The 22,731-nt window shown below is 47.0% G+C and overlaps 2 protein-coding genes across 2 annotated transcripts in view; one reads left to right on the forward strand and one right to left on the reverse strand.

Annotated features, from left to right (window-relative positions):
- Positions 1–22,731, forward strand: part of LOC135395963 (uncharacterized) — a 372,855-nt gene that overhangs the window by 342,571 nt on the left and 7,553 nt on the right. The window lies entirely within an intron of this gene.
- LOC135394991 (leucine-rich repeat-containing protein 4-like) overlaps positions 1–22,731 on the reverse strand; it is a 121,745-nt gene that overhangs the window by 4,020 nt on the left and 94,994 nt on the right. The window contains exons 2-4 of the mRNA XM_064626137.1: positions 21,493–21,920; positions 19,218–20,620; positions 18,124–18,576 (exon numbers count right to left, since the gene is read on the reverse strand). Coding sequence (XP_064482207.1) covers positions 18,142–18,576; positions 19,218–20,555 — 1,773 coding nt within the window. The 5' untranslated portion in view covers positions 20,556–20,620; positions 21,493–21,920 and the 3' untranslated portion in view covers positions 18,124–18,141. The remainder of the gene's footprint in view (positions 1–18,123; positions 18,577–19,217; positions 20,621–21,492; positions 21,921–22,731) is intronic.

The following is a 22,731-nucleotide window of genomic DNA, read 5'->3' on the forward strand; positions in this document are numbered from 1 at the left end:
AAGAAGCCGGACGAAGTACTCGTAAAAGGGGGTCGGTGTGGGCTTGTTGATGAAGAGCCATAATTAATGGAGACGGAAACTTTCAGGGCAGTCTCGAACAACACGGCTTGGCCCGATTATGATTTCATTGAATGTATTGAAGGTTCGTGCAAACCATGCACACATATAAAACAGGAAATATATAGTAATTAGAATTCAGGGCTGGTTTTCAACTAAGAATTGTGACAGTTCGCGCATTTATGTAATACTATGCAGTGGCCCAGGTCCAGCAGCTCCTTGTAAGATTCAAGCACGTCAGCAACAATGGATATGAGAGGACCACGGATGCCCATTGTTGCCAGGCATTAGAGAGCAGCCTTTGAGTCTGTGTAGAAGACGCGTGATCGAACCGAACGCTGCAGAATCTTGCTCATGCTAAGGAGCAGAGCATGCAGCTCAGCACTTGTTGACGACGTCGGATGCGAGAAATGGGAGATACCAGTTATGTCTTCGGATAGAATAACATAGGCGCATGCGGAGCTGGTTTTTGTGGTTGAGCCCTCCGTAAAAACAGGGGTAAAGTCTGCATGCAGGTCGCCCATCATATCTATTGTGAGCGCCTTGGACACACCTGCAGCAACATCATTCTTTCTCTGCGGCCTGGGAACGAATAGCGAAGCAGATGGTAGAACGAGGGTCCAAGGTGGAGTTGAACGCGCTTGGGGCTCAACTTGAAAACGTCGCAGGTCAGGCTTCAGCTGTTGAATGCAGGACCAGAACTTGTTATTCCTGTGGCGGGAAAGCTTCAGCAATACAGGATGCCGTAGGTGATGGGCCAACAAACGAAGATAGTGACGGCTCGTCTCATTAAAGCGCTGGATAACAAGTGGAGTCCCTCTCGCTTCTGCCATGGACTAAGCAAGTATCCGCTGGTCTTGGCACGCCCAGGCACACACGAAGGCTACGTACCAGAAGACACTGAAACTTAGACTCGGAGGATGGCGAGATCCATTGTAGTACTGGCAGACTGTATATAGGAGCAGACCACGCACCAGGGCTCGATGAATGACCAAGAGAGATCGCGCATCGCAGTCCCACCTAGGGCCAGCAATGTGTGGCACTACAACAGTCCCCCTGGAGAGTTTCGACTCTAGTCCCGCCATATGTCCTCTCCGCGAGAGTCGAGAGTCCATCGTAACACCCAATAACTTGCATAAGGTAGAATATACTGGAGCTGTTGTCCAGCCACAGAAAGACGATATGGAAGCATGTTCATAATGCGATAACGTCTGTCTTCTCCCACATTAGAAACGAATTGTTCTCGCTGAATGTATGTTTTTTGTGTGAGCAAATTTCGTTACGTTAAATAAAGCGAAAGTTGTTCTGAGTGCGCTGTTCCAGCAACTCGGCACTCCGGGGTGACACATTGTAGAGATGTCGCCGTCAGCTGTCTGCGACTGCCGCAGCATGCGATAAGTCGTGACGCGTAGTGCATTTTGCGTTAACGCTGCACATTGAAGCAGCATTTTCGGCGTTTTCACGTTTGTTTTCAACAAGAACTGTAGAAAAGGCTGGAGAAGTACGCATGCGTCGTGTGGCTGGCTGAGCGCGAAAATGGTTCGACCACCTCACATTTCTCGATCTCCGGTATTGACCCACTCCGAACAAACGTCCCGGGAATATTTACCTCGGATAATGAGATCATCCTAGCATTCACTTAGTAGATAGTTATTCTTACTCGGACAAAAAGAAAGAAAGAACTTCATTCATTACTTGGCGTTCGTGAGCGTCTTTGTGGTCATCAGAAATACGAAGACGAGCAGCGATTGGGGATCTTCTTTCCTAATCCTTTGCTGAGCGCCAAGACGGGAGATAATGGTCCTTTAGTAATCGATATCGAAGGGAGGGATTACTACATGTAATGAACATGACCTCCCCCCCCCCCCTTCCAATGATGAGATGCTCCCTGCAAGAACTTCATTAAAACGGCTGTCTGCTTCTTGAAGCTCCTTTGAGATGTCTTTCCTCTTAAACGATGATGGCGGCGACAAGCCACCCTCGGTGTAAACAAACACATCTCGGCTAACTGGAAGTTGTTCTTTTTTTCTTCTTCTTCTTCTTTTTGACTCGGAACTGAAGTGTTAAAGCGGGCCGGAGATGGAGTCCTTTCGTGCTCTTCGCGTTCCCTGACATGTGTGAGGGTTTGTTTGCTTTTTGTACGCGTGAACATTTGCACAGTGGAAAGGAGCGACTTTGGGATTTTTTAACCACACGTTCGCCACAGCATCGACATTACGTAGGAAAAAAAAAAAAAAAGAAACAGCCTGGTGCCTTTAATACTTACGAAGATACAAGTCCTGTAACTCACTCTTACCTTTTGTGTCATTTTTTTTTCTTTTTCAAAAATAACTATCGATCATTTTCAATTACTTCCACTACCGATTGGATTCGACCGGGAAAGAAAGAAAAAATATGGAGAGGTTAGTCTCGACCCAGTCAGAACTGACTACTCCAAAACGCGTTTGTGGGTGAAAAAACAGAAAAGAAAAAGTTGAGCTACGAAAAAGAGAACAACACCTACCGATATGCTTCCGAGACACAAGGGTTCTATATATGTTGGAAAGGAAAAAAAAATAAAAAATCTGAGAGGTCGACCGAACCAACCTGTCTCATTTGGCGTGGAATAATCACCCTTCACTGGTTATAAACAGAATTTGGACGAAATGTGGTACACACACACGGAATAGTTTGTCTTAGTTCTTCTTATAGATTAGACTAGATATGAAAGGAAAACATGGATATATTAGTCACGCAGTGGTAAGGACTCTCTACGCCAATGCACGCTGCCTGAGGAAATGTACGTGAACAGGAAAAAGCTACACTGAAAGCTACACTTGCTCGACTAGAGAGCAGGGTCTTCGATATAGTGAAGGTGTTGGGACTTTAGGCACCGATCACGAGGGATGCTGCCTTGGCGGCACTTGTGAAATTTGTTCAGAGCTGTGGGGGATGGATACAACCTTCTAGCATCATCTGTGCATGATCTTGGGATAATTGTGAATAGTGGATAATTGTGGACTTCTAGTGAACATGTGGATAGTGAATAGCGAACTTGCGCGTAGAGCACCTGAGAAGTAGTTTTTGGGGGTGGGGGGTGGGCTGGGGTGAGAATTTTTGTTAGGAGTAGCAGAACAAGTCGGGAGACGAGTTCAATTTCTCGTTTTTTTTTTTGTTTTTTTTTTCTTACAAACCAAATAAAACAAGCGTGAACAAACCTCGTAAAAAAACCAGAGAGAACCTGAATAAAATGAACGAATAAATAGAAAGGTGCACGGAGACTCAGAGAGAATAAATACGAGGGAAGCACAAACTGACAGACAGCACATCTGACGACATAATATATAAGACGCCTACACTATTTATGGAGACCGCTTCCTCTCTGTTGCTGTCCAGAAACACCAACGCAAGAAGGATGGCGGGATATCAATGAGATTAGTTGACTTGAAAAACTGCCCGTGTGCGCGCGCGCATTACATACAGGCGCTCGCCGATGCACGGGCCAAGGACTTTTCTCACGTGGAACGGTCGATTATGGTGCTTCTGAAAACTAGTGACGCGCCTTTAATAGTAAAGCATCACCAACAATCTAACAGCGTCACGCTTTCTGCTCTCGATGACCGTACGCCTCGGTATGGTTCTTGTTTTATGGAAATCAGATGTCGCTGTTTCTCTCTCTCTCTCTCTCTCTCTCTGTCTGGCGTGTAGCGTCGCTGTTACACCAGCATTGGCTACTCCTTTCGGGTGATATGCACAATTAAATGTTTAGGGAAGAACTCCGCAGCGTTCACGGTGGTGGAAGCCAATCACCGCTTCTCTGTGGAAAGTGGATCATGAGGTGTGGGCAGATGCCTTCACGGTCTTTACCCTCACCTCTCCTCCACCTGCCTTCAGCTCAGTTGCTTTCAGCAGAGGTTTCACCTCACCTCAGATTCGTTTCTAGGAATTTTCCTCATTTCACCTCTCCTCAACGTCCGTGATGTGTGGAGATCCCCTCACCCATCTCGAATGTTCCTCTTCGACACGCGCTTTAGACTATGTGGCATCTTTTTCCGTTCATGTTGCTGCAAAAAGTAACCATACTCGAACACGACAGAAAGAAGAAAATAGTATTCGGATGACGGGTTCTTCGCAAACATCCTCATGCCGAACAGCGCACCTCTAGGGATTCTTGCTTTTAGCGGCGTCCAATCCTGACGCGCATGCAGCCGTATCCTGAAGGAGGAGGCGTTATGAGAGTTGGCGCGTGCAGGACTGAAACAAGCACTTCCGGTCACGTGCCAACCATTAGTGCCTTCGTGTCTTCTCATTTCGCTGGCAACGGACGCCATCTTGATGACCTCCTCTGCCGTCGCGAGTGCACGTCCCATTGCGGCGGCTCGCGGCTGCCACTTTCCGCACGTGCGTTCCGTGCGCGTGACGGCGCGCCGAGCATTCGCCATTAGCCCCAACTGCGCGTCGCGTGATGTCTTACAAAATGCGTAGCATATTCCTAATATACGTCCCTATCAGAGATTGTGATATCCCAGGTTCGATATAGGGATGAGGGGAAATGTGTCTCCTTCTAATTTGTGAGCACGAGGTGTTCGCAGGTGGTGCGAGGATTTATGGATTCTGTCCTACAAGGACATGTTGCGGGCGAGGGGGACGAAAGACAACAGATGGCGTCGTAAAGTAAACATGAGGCAGAACCACTGCTACCCAGAACGCAAGTGGGCCCGTCTGCTGTCGTAAATCTGCGCGTTGCCCGCACTATAAGTTCTGTCATGTATCAAGAACGGATGGAATTATTTTTTTACAGACGCCATAGGCATGGACTGGCACACTTGTTCCGCGTTTTTGAAACAATCAAGTCGATACATACATTTGGACAGCCCTCAGTATTACTGACTTCATGAATATGGCATTGATATGTTATCACGACGCATGAACCTGGTATTATTAATGAGTTTTTTATTATATTGCTAGTAATTGCTGGTAATAGATATTGCTAGTAATATATATTACTAATAATTAATGCTTTCTGTGTTCAGCGATGCTGGTAGTGTTCGTTGAAGTTGTTTTCCTTGAAGAACAAATTTGCAGCACTCTCAATTTCGTTATTTTCTTTTTAATTCAAGGCCTCAGAAACAAACAAGGGATGTCGTGCAGAAGTAATTCACGTAATCTTACATACGAAGCAAAAAGAAAGCAAGAAAGTTTGACCTCCAGCCTGAAAACGATCCCCTCCGAAACCACCAAAGAGATTTTTTGTTTGTTTTGGGTAGCCTTGCCTCTCACTATAGTGTGGTATCCACTGTGGCCGTTCTCACCGCGCCAATGTATTTCTTGGCTTTAGGAAGTAAAGCCGAGATTTCCGATGTCCCGCGTGTCTGCCCCCGCGAGTAGGGAGATCGAGTACAGAGGCACTCCGACGAGGGGAAGCGCTGGCTTTATCGTTGCTGCCATCGGATTGCTTTTCACGCCATCGCATCTCCTTCCTCCTCCTATAACCCGGAACACTTTTTTCGTTTCATTTCTTCCTTCGTTGGATAAAGTTGCTAAGAGATCACACTCGGATATAAAAATGTGTCGCGACGAAAGGCAACCCCAGCTGGTATATGTTCCATCATGTGCCCCTGAAAACTTATGTACGGTAGTAAAAATCCGTGAGCCAGTGATTACGTCAGTAGGTTGGTTTGTCGGTGGCCTGTTACTGCCTGTCGCTGGGGGCGTCTTCGACCCATTTCACAGCGGACCGTGCCGACTTTTGCCTTCCAACATCCGAGATAAGCACAGGAGAAACACCCAGACTGCGCAACCAGTGCCGGGATTCGAACCCGTTCCGGCCCTGAAGGCGATTAATGACAGAAAGGACTACCGTATTTTTGGGATAAACGACGCGCGTAGCATACTTGCTACACGGATGCCGGAACGGTTCCCCCTGAAGTCGTCCCAGGATGCACAATAACTCCGCCATCTACCGTTCCTTTTTGCTGTCCTCTCTCATTTCGTCATATATCCCTGTTGAATATGTTACGAGAAAGACGACCAAGTTTGTAGTTTTGGGGTGATGGTTTTTTTTTTTCTTCTTTTTCTCAACGGGTTAGTTACACGTTCTGTTTTGTATCGATTCAGTAGGACGAGGTGGACGGATTAAAAGGTTGCTGGATTTTCTAAGAGCTGCGAGCCTTCAGCTTCAATTCTTCCACAGAGAGGGATCCTCGGATTCCTCAACAATCCCCTCACCGCCACACTTGCTTCGCGGAGCTGGTTACGGAATAGATAAGACGGCTATACTAGATAAGATATGAGCAATCAGCAATCGAGGCGCTCTTCGCGCCAATGAACACTTTCTTTATACTACAAAAAAAGAGAAAGGAAAAAAAAATGAAGGAAATAACTTAAGTGTCTTTAAATGGCTCTTTCGAAATTGTTCCACGACCCAGACAACAGGCGGTTTGTTTTTGATAGAAAGTAGTTCTTAGGCTGGAACACACAAAGGGACACACGGCGCGTTTCGCCGAAATGAAACACAACTTCTTATCCTCTTCTCCACAATTCCATTTGGCGAATCCCAAGAAATGCTCGGTCGAGTGGACTCGTCGCCTATAGAGGTTCATGTCCTGTCGTGCGATGATTTTTTTTTCTCTCGCTTTGCACAGACAGTCTAGTCTAGACTTATGAATCCCTATTGGAAGAAGCGGCTACGAGAAGTATTATTATCCGAGCTCAGCTCATTACCTAGACGACCCCTGGGGGATTTATGCGACACGTTTTATCCCCTACGATGCTTTTAAAGCACACGTACACCAGTGACACGATGTATTATCCTCTCAGCCAAAAATGTTTGCAGAGCTAATGCGAACGGTATTCGAAGTTACAAAACGCTTATACAGTCTTTATGTATAGAGGGGAGAGAGGGAAGTGGACGAGACGCTTTAACCAGTATGTCATCAATTTAGGAAGATGATGATAGTAATAATCTTCATTATTCGACGCTTAGTTCCTAGGACGCATTCTGTGAAGTCATACAATCGCAATATCGACGAAGCCGCGTGAAGACATAAGGTAGATTAGGATATTTTCAGTAACGTCAGTATTTATTTAGTTATTCTATTAGTTATTTATTTTCGTTTTCATTTTCTTTTTCTTTTTTCAGTGTGATTATAGCCAGCATATAAAACTTGGTCTCGTAATAGTTGTTCAAATTAATCTGCGGCGCTGTGACTTTAAGGCTAGTTCGTTGGGCTTCATTGTGCATGTAATATGTAATGATGTGTATATTATGCGCGTATTATCCGCATAAATTGTATCCTGTGTACATTAACATGTAGGTAATTCGGAATATGTATTGTGCGCGTATTTATATATCCCCAGCCATCATACGGAGCATGGAGCATTGCTCAGAGGAGACCTCACTATGGTTATCTTGGGCATTTCTAGGCTAGAACCTGTCTTGTGGAAACGGGAAACAATTCCTGGCTCCTCAGTGAAGAATAATCGGCACAAAAATCAACCTTTAACGAGTGGTCACCACAATAGCCAGTGTAGTTTCGGCGGAGGTAGTCCTTAGACAGAACGACGGACGGAATGGGGAAGAAATGAGACGCTCAAGGGTCATTAATTACGCATCACGTGCAGCTGACGGCTGTCGCAAAGTGACGTTGATATAGACGTGATGACGCGAGAGCGTGACGTATTTCGCACAACTAACGACACCTGGATGAAGGAAGCCTGCTTAACGGCCCCCTTGGCCACGTGGACACAAAAAGCCGAGAAGTCGTCAGCTTCAGCTAAAGACGATTTCAAACACAGCCTTTCCGAAAGCACGCTTGTGATTGGCGGACTGTTAAAGATTACGTCACATCGTTTGACTTTCTATGCAGGTCCTCCAACCGGTGGACTACCTGACAATGGAAAGCGAGTAAGAACAAGAAGGAATAGAGTAAGGACAATAGATGCATTCTCATTTCCCAGTGCATTCATTGCGAGTTCCTCAAAGCGACAGTTTCGACACGACCCCAAATGCTTAAAACTGCCACGCAAGGAAGTTCAATAATGTTCGTAGCAAATTCTTTACGCAGGTTTATTGCTGTTAGTCTCTCGCGTGTGACGTCACCAGCAGAGGCGTTTTGCTCTGCGAAGCGTGATGTGAGCCAGGAATTTAAGAAACACGATACAAGGTGCTGCTGAATATTTCTCGGACCGACAAAGAAGAACGCGGCCTAGAGTCATAAACCTTTATTACGTACAATTCGATATGGTGGTGGTGATGGTGAAAGGGCTTGCCGTTGTCGACCTCACGTATGTGGGCAACGTCACGACTGACGCCCTGGGGAAATGTGCGTACAATTCGATATATTCACCTCGAAGTTCACCAACGCACTCACTGAACATCGTTTCTGAAGCTCCTTTAAGCCTCGAAAAAAAGAAAAAAAAAAAGAAAAGGAAATCCGACGTCTGCTCTCCGAAATATATGCTTCGGCTGCTCCTATCACCTCGGAGTCGATAATTTTTTTCCTTTCAAGCTTTTTCTTCTTCTCGTTGTTTTTTTCTTTCTTTCACATTTGGCAACAAAAAATAGGCCGATGGTATCCGGCGAGTACGGCGCACAGTAAACGTTTTTACACTTTTTTTTGGGTGTAAATGGCTTGTTCCATGGCGCACACCTTTTTGTTGTTGCCTTTACACCCGAATGAAGGATGCTTCATAAGCCCCCTTTAATTAGGTATATTCGTCATAAAACACTCTTATAATGGGCGTTTAGAAACAAAACACCCTTAAGAGGGGAGTGTTCTATGGAAAACACCTTTTAAGATAGAGTTGTTTTCTGGAAAATACTCACTCTCAAATAGCAAGTGTAATACGAGCTCCCGCGGCAGCATGCCGAGACATACAGTTAGACGTCCTTGCTTTTATAACAAGCACCACCCTGAACACGGAAGACTTCCAGCCGTAGTTCCATCGTAGAACCTAAACCGGAGCGCAAAGCGTCACAGGCACGCTTCGTTAGCTTGGCAACGCTGTGGTGCCAGCGTGAGTGCCCAAGTGGCCTATATTGGCGTATCGGATGGATCATATACCGAAATACAATTTGTTGAGGCACGTTCGTTAAGTTTAGTGGGACGGAAAATGTTTGTAACGATGACGGGAATGCGTTTTTGCAATTAACACGTACGGCTGCAACGGGTCAAAGATAACAGCTAAATTCGTAACATCCTTCCTTGTCAGGTACTGTGTTTTTAACTCAGGTTATCGTCTATAATGTAATTACTCGCTGAGCGGAGCTGTGAAACCAGCATATTTTTCTTTCACGAATTAAAACACAATTTTTAACACCATATTCCCGGTTCAAATGGGGCGTAAAAAAAGGTGTACTGGACATAAGCACCTTTTTCAACACCTCACTTTACACGCTTAATAATCGACATTGGATAAAATGTGGTGTATGTCGATAGTACACCTTTAGTAATGCTCTTGTTGCACCCTTTGCTTCGGTCTGCGTGATCGAAAAGGGTGTTTTTATAAAAATACACCTGTTTTGAGCGAATAAAGGTGTAAAATGATTTACTGTGCGGATGTTCAATGCATTCAAATCTCAAGTCCTTCAGAAAACCTTCAGGCCGGACCTAGCAGTCCTCTATTTAACAGTGTAATTGTATAATTTTAATGAAATACTTTCTTTTTTAATTTGAAAATTTGAATTTGAAACATGTGTTGCCTAGCCTGCTTTGTGAGCCGGTGCGTTGTCCTGCAAAGGGAGAACTCCTTTCCGCAGCTTCCCACGCCGTTTTTCTTTCAGAGTTTCCTTCCTTCAGCCGGCAGAGCAAGCCGCAGTAGTATGCTCCATTAACTGTTTCACCATTGTGGAGATAATCAGTCATTAAAACACCTTCCTCGTCCCAGAAAGGTCCCGTGACCGTGACTTTTCCCACAGATCGTTCGGTCTCGAAGAACCCGAGTGCTGCCATTCCATGGACTGTTGTTTTGCCTCAGTAGCATAGTGTGCCATGAGTTGGTGCCAAAAGACAGTGCGGGTTCCAAGTCGGTCGAGAAAAGTATCACTAGGACGCTCAAAATGCTGCAAAATGAACTTGGAAGCATTCATTCGGCGTTTTTTTCGGCACCCATTTGGCTGACAGCTTCCGCATACCCAACTCTTCATGAATTACACATCGAATGCGTTCTGTGGATATGCTTAATGTATCCGCTGTTGTTCTAGCCGGGATTCGCCCCCATCTGCCAAAATGAGGCCATCGATGTCTCCCTGGTCTTTCGGCGTCTTTGATGTCAAAATACCCACGGTGAAAGTTGGCTCACCACTTCTTCACGGTTGAGCATCACTGCAGTGAGGTAATGATCGCAAAACACTGAAGACGAACACGAGAGACGTGGACGGGACGAGCGCTTGTGTTCCGCTCCAGCTCCACTTCTCTCGTGTTCGTCTTTAGTGTTTTTTGCGCTCATTACCTTACTGATATTTATTTTATTTATTTCACAATACTGTGGGCTCCATTGTGGTGCCAACTGGTGCACCAATTAGCCCAACAACGAACTCTACGGTTCAGTATATGACAGCCCGAATTTCAGCATTTGAAAATTTCACGCTTTCACGTCGGCATGCAGAACGCTCGGAAATACGCTCTGCAAGTAACCGAGCGTTCTGCGCATATCTCCTCTCCCGGTTACTCCATTCGGAAAGCCCCATTGGCTACGGCGGCGCCCTCCCTCTTCCCTCTCACTGCCTCCTTTCATGCGCAGAGACGCACTTGCACAGCCTATAGCGCACCACGTCACTCACTAACAGAAGGAGTGAGAGGGCGGCGCTTAGAGGAGAAAGGCGCCGTCCAGACGCCCGCGGCATCACATTTCTCAAGGTCCTGCTCTGATTGGTCGTGTTGGCAATGACGTTTGAGCCGTTTTCCCGAAGGGGGGATTCCGGCATACTCTCAACATCGGGCGTCTGCTCTTGTCATGTGTTCCGTCGAATAGCAGTCAAACTACACCACTATTTCGCTCGGAATTTTCGATACCGTGGTCAGTGGTCCACGAGAAATAAATTAATGACACCATAGTTTCGAAATCGACTGGAAAGGGTGCGACCGTCCCTTTTAAGCCTGCTCCGATGTTAAAGTTCCAGGCCGTTCTGGCACAGAGCCATTGCACCCACCTTTACTGAATGGTCTGTATGGAATCAACGGCGGGAGAAGACGTCCTGACATTTCATTTCCGCCTTCAGTCCCAACAAAGAAGGGAACAAAGGCTTTTTCGTTGTTGCTGGCCGTTCTGTGAAAGGCTGCAGTTAGATTACTTTGCTGCAACAGTACTTCGGGACAGGCATTTAAAAGGAAGCTTCGCTTTTCTTTTGCCACTTTAACGCGTCTTCTTCTTACTTTTGTTTTTACTTTTATCGGGGTAATGATTTTACTCCGGTTGCCTGCGCATTTGTCGAATGAATGACGAACCAAATCAGTTAACCAAAGGAAAATCGGCGTTGGAAAAGTCGATAGATTGATGGAAAGTAACTGGTTCTGAGGCTGGAACACACAATAGACGAACACAGCACAAGCCTTAAGGTGCCTAAGAACATGAACAATTATTAAAGTCGTCGGAAACCAGATGCCAGCGCGGCGCAATTGGTTAGGGCACTCGACCGGCAATCGAGAGGTGCGTGGTTTGAGTCCCACCGCTGTCTGCCTTTTTCGACGACGGCTATATTTCAATTGTTTGTCTTATTTGTTCGTCTGTTTTTTCTTTCTTTCTCATATCCGTTTAATGGTGAATATGGATCACGATCGTATTCCTAAACTGCTAACGCGGTTGGGGCAAGAGGAGACAGAAATTTGCAATTGAACTTGGAATTATTATTTTTCGTGTTTTTAAAAAACACGAGCCATAGGCACATTCTCAGAGGTTTAGAGCCCCTGATCTGTAAATCAGAACGGACGTGGCCGGTTCTAAAATAAACACAGAATCTCTGAGGGACAAGGCATAAAGCCACCTAATAGTTGACTTATCAATATCTAAATTACATTAAATTTAAATTGCATTACATTAAAATTACATTAAGTTGTCGCGTCTTGCCCCGTGCATATCATCGGATGCATTAATTTTTCAGTAAACACCGGATAACCAACAGTGCCCATATTTTGCGTATATCTAGACGAATGAATAAACAAATAGGATGTGGACTTACATTAACAGAGTAAGCCTGCGACACGCTGCTGCACGGATGACATGACAATAAAAAATTATATTATATAAAAATATATCCTAAATTTATAATTAAATAATAAATAAATACACTACTAAAAAATACTGAAAAGGACTACAGAAAATCGCGCCTTTTTTGCGGGTCTCTAAATTCCAGGCAGAAGTAACCGATTTTTTTTTCTCTCTCTCTCTCTGTTCAACGCAAACACCAATCCGGACAATTCTCACGTGCAACAAAGCGGACATGCAGATCCACAAATGAGTAAAGTTTCAAACGCATGGAGCAACACGTGTCTGAGACAGGCGGCATCGAGCAAAAAATATCTCATCTTGCCCCACTTTACCCTATATCTGTTATTGTGTCTAAGAGCATCTCTGTTAGTCCACCCTGTTGGTTCCCAGGTAACCTGCGCGTTCGAAAATTGTCCCCCTAGAATATGAGCCGCTTTAACCTCAACAATGATCATGTTCTGACAGAACACTTCGTAAGTTGTAGAGTATTAAAAAAAGAAAGAAGAAAAAAACTCTTCTCACTGCATTTTAAGTAATTTTCCCCCTATTGCTTTTATCGTGGACGAATAAAAGTTTCAATAATATTCCGCATTGTGTGTTCGTTCGAACCATCATGAGGCAAAAAACTGACGAGTGAGAGTAGAGGTGTTTGTCCGTGCCTCTCGGTTTTCCTACATCATGAGTGAGACGAGGCCTAACGATGTGGCAGCCGTGACCACTGAGTCAAAGAAGGACCAACACGACACTTAAAACGGTAGTACAATTAAACGCACGCATCGTACCCCATGCCAGAGTTGTGACGTATTAGTATTAACTAGTAGTAACTTCAATGTCATGCCAGACCCCTGCTGACGTGTTGAAACCCCCGCCACCGGCTCTGCTGTCTGAGGTTCTCCCTGAGTTTTCCACTAGGCCTTCTAGGCACAGTTCGCCCCGACATCCGCTTATATGCCTTGCGCTAATCACCCTGTATCCCATTCCTTCCTGCTGGCCTCTACCGGGCAGCCCACACAGACCATAGCTACAGTTGCTTCGCGGCGCCAACGCGGAGTAAATGGAAAAATGTGCTCGTTACTATCTGTAAAGCCCGAATACCATAACAAGCGACACGCGGCAGATACACGCGAGAAGCGACAAAATCGACGTCACTGCCGCCACACGAGCGTCAAAAAAGCTTTGTCGCGGCTCAATATTTCTGCATCTACTCCCAGTAGATATTTGTAGCATGTCGCTGAGTTCGTTGCCTGTTGTTTGACAAAACCAGCTAGATTTGGCGGCGTGAAACAAGAACTGAACGCGTGGGCAAGGGAGAGGGTGGAGAGGGCAACCAACAAAACTAGCAGACGAAGAAGTGGACGGGGCGTTGGGTACTTCAACCGCAGCGCCACTGCGTTACGGCGAATATTACATAGCAACTTCATTACAATTTCTCCTCGTTTTGACGAATGAAATACTATTTTTGGTATATTTATGGCAATTTACAACTTAGCTCGAATAAAATAAGCATTGCTTCTCCAAAAACATCATTTCTCGGTGACGAAATGTCGCTGCTCAAATGGACCAGGAAGTCGCGCCATGACCAGACGCGACAGCGACAAATTCTGCAGCACGTCGCGTGTCGCTGGTCCGCGAAACGCGTGGTTACGTGAAGGTCAGTGAACGTCCACGAAAACGGCACGCGGGACGCGTTGTTCCCGGGCATGTGATTTCACCCTTCCATACTTTTGCGGCGATATCGCGAATCCAGAAGGCCATCATCAGCAGAACATGGCTAATCACGTTTGTGTTGTACTCCGGCAAAATGAGTTCCCCCGCAAAGATCATTTTCTGGCCGGCTAATTTGGCGCCGCCTAATTGGAGACGGAGCTCGTTTGCGGCTGCATCTTGACGCTGCTCTTTTCCCGCCATCCCTTTTCTAACGACCCCCCCGCCGTTGTGAAACCACAGACAAACGCCTGCTATTCTGCAACGTGGCCTGATAACCTGTTGGGGCTTCATCGCTGTAATGCACGCCGGTTCATGCGCAGTGGGAATGGTTTTGGTGAGATTGAGATACGGCCGCAGAGTCGGTTGGCCGGCTGGTGCTTTAAATCAGGCCAGTTGTAGATATGTTGGTTTTCGAACAGTGCTCCTCCCTTGTTCCCGACGCGACATCGTTTGCTCGACGGTGGAGCTGTAGACGCACATGTCTGGCGTCGGCCCAAACAATTTGACGAGCCGAACATTCTTCACGCACTAACGCCCCTGTCTGTCCTCTTTGCCTCTGTCCACATCGGCAAGCTGTCATGCTACGGTGTCGTGCACATGCATGGTGGCCGGGAGTAACATTGCTTGCGTTTCAGTTCGGATGTGATGTGATATGATAAAGACAAAAAATGGGGATGTGAGTTTCGACGAAGAGCCTGAGATACGAACGATGTTGTGAAAAGTATCATATAATATCTGCCCTCTTTGAAAACTTTAGAGTAACGATATCTCAAGGCGGACTTGGTTTCAAAAAAATATTTTTTTCCCACAGTAATTAGCTGTATTGCGTGAGTTATTTTAAGAATCCTCGTTTTTACTTGGTACCTTATGCGAAACTGAAGTTGTGGCCAACTTTCGAAGCAGGAAAGTTCTTTGACCAATTTCAACGTTTCCTCCCGACCTCCCGAGACCCCATATTATGTAACAGCGATGAAACAACACGCAGTGAGTGAGACAATGACTTAATGGTGATAAATATGGCTCACGAACACCTGTCGTCGATTCGGACGCCGCTATTGCGCTAAAAGTCGACTTAGGCCGATAAACACCAAATTTTAGAGCACTTAACACGCTTATGATCAGCTACGATTCATCATTTCAGTTCAGACTGATATCCTACTCGTATTTTTAGACACCCGCACCCCCCCCCCCCCCCCCCCTCCCTCCAAGCAATCAGTGCGACCATGGAAGAAGGCGACGCCCTGCGGCGTATTCTGGCGTCATGGATCGGAGCCAAGTCAGTCTTTTCCTTCTCCCGTTTCAATAAACGACCCGCGGGGTGTTGATTGATTTCTTAATTGCGTTAGCGCTGTATGCTGGAAGGGCATGTATTTGCTCTTATTATCTGATTGTTGCGTCGGAAGAGTATTGGATTACAGGTCGAGTTGGCACTGCTGCAGTGGCCTAATGAACTTTCCACTGTCACCGTGGTTTAGCACGTGCTGGTTAGCGGTAGCTCCTGAAGGTGGCGCCAAAGAGTACGAGGCCACGGAATCCGATTCCGCTACCTCAAGCTCGTCTTGGGTTTTCCCAGGGATTTTCGGGACATATGTAGCACAGTTCCCCCGAAGCCGGACCATGACGTACCCCGAACCCTCTGTTTCCCATCTCTCCACGGCTGTACACAGCTTATAACAATAGCCAACATATTGTTGGTTGGTACAGATTTATTGCGGAGCGAACTGCCTGGGCAGATCAGGTGACATGTTGCTCGGGTTAGCGGAGGTACTGTACGTGTTGGGCTGACATCATAGGGAAGCGTGCCGGCATTTACATTGAAGCCCTCCGAATAAAACCCAAGGACGACACAAAAAGTATCGGCATTCGAACCTAGACCACCTCCTCATTGTCCCGGCGTTGAAGGAGATCAAACTGAACAGTGTCCAGAGCAAACTGTCTGTGTCTGGTTTTGATCTCGAAATCAACTCACGCAGGCCTCGTTCCCAGTACTCATCCCCATCGTCAACTACTTCTCACATTTTATAGGCGCATGCGCAGACAAACTGCCTGCAATCACCGCCAGCAGTAGACCCTGAAGGGTGCGGCTTTTGTAGGGCTCCTCTTCTTTGCCTCTTCCTACAACGGTCGATTGTCGGACCAGTTTCTCTTTTTCCACGGCAAGAAATATGCGAACCGAATAGAAAAAAAAAAAGAAAGAAAAAAGAGTGAGAGAGAAAGAAACGCCGTTATTCCCCGAAGAAATGGAAGCGAAGGCCATCTACCGTTATGGCTCGACAGCTTCATAAAGAGTGGGGAAGTCACGATATTAGGTCTTGACTTTCAAAAAAAAGTGAACGAACACGCCAGGATCGGAACGGGTGTCTCACTTCGAGCTTCGCTAATGACGAAACGAACAAAATAGAAGGAACCAAAATCAACGGAAGTCATCGTTGAAACGATTCCCGTTCAGGCGTGCGGCCTCCGCCCCGAACGTGACATGGCCTGCCGCCGCTTGTTTCTAGTTTCTTGGCCCGCTTTTCTTTTTCTTTTTTCTTTTTTTTTTATATGAAGGACGTGTTTGTTTTCTTTGACCTCTTTCCATTATACATGTCTTCCTTCCTTCCTTATTATGGGTTTAGAGTGGTCAGCCAGACGGTATGGCTTGCTACTCTCGAGTGACATCCCTTTGCGCGGAGCGAGGTGGACGTCGCACATCAGGAACGTGTCTGCGAAGAGGGCGCGCGATACATGATACAAGGCGTGCAGATGACGTCACGCGCAACCTTTGAGCCACGTGACTCGGGAAAATATGGGGATGCGTCGCAGACGTCATACTGCGGGCCGAATGAGGCAACAGCCTGTGTTTTTACAATGTCCCCTCGCAGAGCCGTCGCCAGGCGAGTTTGCGCCCTGGGCAGGGTAATCGTGAAGTGCTCCCCCCCCCCTCTCTCTCTCTCTCTCTCTCTCTTTCTCTCTCTCTCTCTGTCACTGCCGACAGAAGCTCTGTAAACAAAGAAAAGAAAACGCTCATTCTCTGAAGAAAATCCTCTGCGTTCCCGCTTTATATTGTACAAACAACCTGCCAGGGCCTGCCGTTCGGCGCCCTCTCTGGCGAGGCCGCCCGGGGCTGCTGCCCCCCCCCCCCCCCCCCGTCGCTACGGCTCTGTCTCCTCGTAATTGTATGTACGCATACCGCAACAACTAACGGCGTGCCCTCCTCAACCTCCTACTGTGACTGTTTTCCCGAGTCACGTGGCCAAACGTGACGTCACTACACACACAAAAAAAAAAAACACACGAAAATGCAAGTGAGAAGCATATGCATTGGAATATCGCTATTGGCTAATAGTTTTACGTCATGATCAGAGACATGGAGGAACCGAACGAGGATATTCCGCGTTCGCCTCAATTTGTAGCAGTGTTTTGCGTATAACATAAATGCATTGTTGAACTGTCGTTAGTAGAGCCGCCAAACGTCATTAGCGGAAAACATTACTATTATACTACTATTTCAGTCAAACTCCTTTACAACGAAACTCAGGGGACAGCAAAAAAAAAAAATTCGCAGTAAAGGTATTTTCGTTAAAAAGGATGTCCATTATTGGACCTATAGGGCTCCAGCGGGACCGCGAAAAAATTTTGCTGTAGTGGTTTTTTCGTTAAAAAGGTGTGCGCTATAAAGGAGTTTGACTGAAATAGTAATATAATAGTAATGTTTTCCGGAGGAGTATTTTTTTCCGGGAGGGGTAGGGGGGATACCATGTACAGCTCCCGTCAACCTTAATAATAACACTGAAAAAAAATCTGCCTCATTTACGAGCGTGATAACAGCCAGTCTGGGAGCATTGGGGGAATGTTAAGTGAGCAAAATCCTTGCGCTAAACTAACAGAATATTTTTGTTCAATTAAGATTTCCTCATGGCCCCTAGGGTTGCTGTGATCGCGCTCCGCAACGAGACCATATTTTCTCCAGTGTTATTATTAAGGTTGACGGGATCTGTACATCAAGCAGGCTATCTTTGTACGTAACATACTCTTTGGAATATGAGAGAGAGACAGGATGGGTCTCCTACCAGCAATGATCACCGAAATTATGCATTACCAAATTATGCAAGACAGCAAATGTCGCATTGATAAAGCAACCGTCTGGGATACATGAACATGCTACTTGTAGCGTGCATAAAAGACACCTACCTCGAAGCCATTTCTTTCTCAGTCGAGGATATCCGTCTCGTATTCCCTCTCATCCCCGAGTCCTTCGTCCGGCGAGTCTCTCGCTTCGGGCGACAGAGCCAGATAGAGAGGGTTCGCTACCACAGCACCGTTTCCCCTCTTCCAATGCGTGGCACACACCTGTTCGTGTCTGGCGGTACCCAGTTTCTCACTCACTCTCACCGCGTCCACTCCCGAGTCCTCGGTGGAACCCCCCTTGGAAGTCCGGTATTCCCCTCTGAGAACAGCCGCCACGATACCCGCTGGAGACTTGACTGAAGCCTCTGTAGACGACGAAGAGGATCCTCCCCCGCCGTAGTTGGCGTCGGAGGTCGCTCTTTTGGTCGAGCGCTTCTCTAGAAGTGGAGCCGGGCTGCTGCAGTCCGTCGCAGCGGCCGAGTCCGAGTGGTAGCCGCCATTACCCGAGTCGTGGACCTGAAATCATTAAACATGTTCTCGTTACATCTGTGCTTCACTGGATTGCACGCATTGTTCTGCACGCGAGAGTGCTGAGGAAAAAAAAACAAGATATTTTGCTACGTGTCTCGGTTGGCAAGATGCAAAACTGGAAGACGCTTCTGCGTCTTGCTTGCGAGAGGGTTCGCTACCACCAGAAACAACACTAGATCCTGACGATCAGATGGGATGTTTCACCACGTCGCTACCACATCATTCTAGTTGTTTAAAGTTGGACACTCAACTGTTCTTATTGCCTCGTCACACGGTTCAGAATGGCTTGTCCCAACTGCGTCCGGTTAAAATGTCCCGTCTCACGGGTGTTTTACCGTGTCTTATTCGCGGCCTCGTACTCTCAAAGTTGATGATTGGTACCCGCACTAGGATGCTTGCAACTTGGCGGCAGGGTACAAGTTGCTCATCCTCTTCCGCGAGGGACGTTAAATACGGCGTGTGGTGAGATTTCGACACAATGTTGTACCTTAGGCGGACAGAATTCATCCACGGGCCACTTTGACGTCGCTTATGGTCACAGTTCTATTGCGAAATAATGGCACGTGTTATGATTTTGCTTCTTTACGGTTCGGATACCCACCGGGAGCCCTTGAGCAGCGACTCACCTGCACTCTGTCTGCTTCATCTTCGCTGGAGTCATGCCCTTTCGTATCCAACAGGTCCCTCAGTGGCACGTGGTTCTCCTTTGTTGATTGAAAGTCTTTGTGTTGGCAACAGGATGCGAGACCTTTTCGTTCGGGCCGCCGTGATTGTAACGCAAGGGCACATGCTGCTGCTAGGAGTATGGCCAGCACAAGCATCAAACCGACAACGATGCCACCTATCTCGGCCCCGGTGAGACCCGCTAACTCGGCAGCCGACCGAGGACGAACGATCAGAGTAACATTGGCTGTCACCGTACCCGCTCTATTACCCGCAACACACAGATATCGGCCACTATCTTTGAGCATAACGTTAATGATAGTTAAGGTACTCGACCGTATCGGCCCGCTATCTCCTTCTCTAATTAAGTACATTTGTCTTCCGAACGACATTAGAGACAAGTTTCCGATTTTTCTGCTTCTCCAGATCCACCGAACTTGAGCCGAAGGTTCGGAAGTCACTTCACACCTCAAAGTAGCGTTGTCACCCTCACTAGCGGTCACCCTGGCGTCCAGCGCGGTCACCTCCGGGGAACAGGCGAAGTCGTCAACGTCGAGCTTGTCCCATGACATCCCTGCTAGGCGAGGGGGTGCGTCACACATGGGTGGAGCCGACAGAGGAACGTTGTGTTCCTCCATCCAACGCCGGACTCGTCTTAACGTACAGTCGCACTTCCACGGGTTGTCGTTGAGGTCCAGCGCGTGTAACGGGGGCAGAGCGTCCGCTATGTCCGGTGGAAGAGCACGTAGTCTGTTACCGTCCAGTCGAAGAAACGCTAACGATGTCAATCCGCGAAACGCAGCCGTGTCTAGGCTGCTTAATTGACACCCGCTGAGCTCCAGCGTCACCAGGTTGCTGAGCCCCGCAAAGGCCGTCGCCTCGAGACGATGGATTGGGTTCGCACTAAGCAGTAGTCTGCGTAGATGAACGCAGTGCGGCAACTCCGGTGGAGCTGTTAAAAAGTTATGGCTGAGGTCCAGTTCTACGAGGTTGCTTAGGCCGTAGAAGGCGTCTTTGGCCAGCTGGACAACGCCGCACCGAGATAGGTAGATACGCTGCAGGTGAACGAGTCCAGCCCGTTGAAACTCTCTGCTGGCGAGTCGTTGCAAGACGTTTCCCGTGAGGTTGAGCACTTGCGTTGACGGGGCTAGGGCGTCTGGTACGGAAGACAGTCCAGCACCCGCACACTCGACTGTCTGTTTGCCGCCACTCCACTTGCAACTGCAGACCTGAGGGCAGCTACCGGGCATGCCGAGCACAGCGTTCAACCCCACGCTCACCAGCACTGCGATGGTAAGCATCTGGCTGCTTGAGAAGTCTACATGACTTTTCCCTTCAACTCTGCCGAAGATGAGGATGATGTGTCCTGTGGAAGAATACGAACAGGGTTACGGCCAGTGAAGAAGCCAGTTTGTCTCGTCTCGATGCTCGCGCCCCCTTTCGATACTGTTAATTCTGGGATGTTCGCTGACGCAACACCCAGCGGATGCACTGCAGACACTGCTGAGAATTCCCGAGGCTTTGTGACTTTGACCATTTTTGAGTGCCTGCGGCGGATGATATTCAGGTTCACATTTAGCCCTCTTTTTACATTTCTCTATTCTCTTTTTACCCTAATTTGTTACAGAGTAGCACTGGAGTAGCCGGCATGGCCTTGTCGCGACTCACGTCCGCAGATTTTTTGGTATTATCCTTGTCATCATCATCATCATCAAAAAATTTTGAGCTGGAAGAGACTGCCGCTTTCCAGTCAAGCAATTGAAGCCGTGTCTCTGAGCGAGCAGTGGGCGGATGCCTTACACGAAATTTCATTTACCAAAGCCTCGTAGTTTTTCGAAAGTTAAACATAAAAAAACGAACCGCGTATCGACGTCCAGTTTCGCTTTTGGAGTGACGTAGTCATTCACCCTCTGTGTGTGAGACGTGTTCTCATTCAGTGTGTGTTATGCATCGATCTTTTGCCGGTAGAAGCCGTCCCAAAGCAGACGTCGCTGCAGTCGCCGCGCTGCGCATTATCCACGAAATATTCCGAACTCAATTCGGCTGGTTCTTGACAGTATACGAGTTACTCCAAAGCAAATATTGCAAAAAAGAAAAAATAAATAACTTTTATATTCATAATAATGCTGAGGTCCTCCTTGAGGTCAACATATTTACGCACCAAATAAAGTACCACAACCTATTGCTCGTCAGTTTTCTTAATGACTATTACCGATAACCAGATATCAACCTACTCACCCTGACAACTCGTAGTGACGCCTGGCGAAGAGTTTTTTTACCCATCTTGCGCTCTTGATGACCAGATTAAAAATACTCAAATTTTTATATCTATGGCGCGAATTGCATGACTTAACTACGCGCTGCGATATGCTAAGTAGGAAACAGTTCTGTTTCACCAGGATTAACGCGCGAGGCCTCAGTCATGCTCATTTCAGAGGATAACCGTATTACGAACACAAAAGGGGGTTGGTCTATACTCGGATCGTAACGGGAATGTTACGAAACCGCAGAAGGACAGAGAGACTCGTTGTTAGGCAACAGCATGCTGCTGCAGTGTGGTAATCTTGATTTGGAAACCCAGGGGCGTCCGTGATATGATGGCAGTCAGTCTGTGAATGCGGTCCGCCTCGGTAGTGATGCGACGCCATGTTCTTCTTGTCGGCAACCTGTTGAAGAATAAATCCTGTGAGATTCGAAAATAAGTCTCATCAAAAGAGAAACAGGTCGAAGCCAAAAATTGGCTAGCTTTTATGCGTTATAAATAGGATTTCGGGGTTTTATTTTACGGGAAATTTCTTCTTTCTTCCTTTTTTTGTTATATTCGGGGATGTTTTTCGAAGGTTGTTTTAGATTCCGAGTTTTTCGTCGTTTATTTTATTTTATTTTTTTTTACAATTGAGATTCCATCTTACTGTGTGCCCTTTCAAGAAGACGATCCAAATGTCATCTCTGCTCCCTTGCCCACTTTTAGGAGGAAAGGAAGCATACAGGGGAAAGGGAAACCCTAGACGCGTGACGTTTTCTGGGGGTAGATGTATTGACATCGAAGTGGAAAACCACCCAAGACGTTTTCCAAGTATATACTCCTGGAAGATGGCCGAAATGGGCCGAAAACGCCCATATGTCGAATAAGCGTCACTAATAGGGTAAACGATACAGCAACCCCAATATTCGAACGCTGAACACCTCAGCTCAGCTTATTCTCAATAACTCCCTGTGTACACCGATGGATCAGTGTCTCAAGGCGGATCAATAGCAGTCTTTTACACCCCACATGAAAACCTTGAAGTGGCGCAGAAACTTCTCTACGAAAAGACATCTACCGAGTCAGAGCTCTTCGCCATACCGACCGCGTTGAACCGCCTCTCTCACACAAAATTGCTTGGTCCCTGGTCACATCCAGCTCACCAACGCTCTGCCCTCAAAGCTCTCTTCACCTTTCTCGACACCATAGGACTTGGATCTCTATTGTGAAGG

Source organism: Ornithodoros turicata, chromosome 5 (assembly GCF_037126465.1).
Source record: "Ornithodoros turicata isolate Travis chromosome 5, ASM3712646v1, whole genome shotgun sequence".
In the NCBI taxonomy this organism is placed as follows: Eukaryota; Metazoa; Arthropoda; class Arachnida; order Ixodida; family Argasidae; genus Ornithodoros; species Ornithodoros turicata.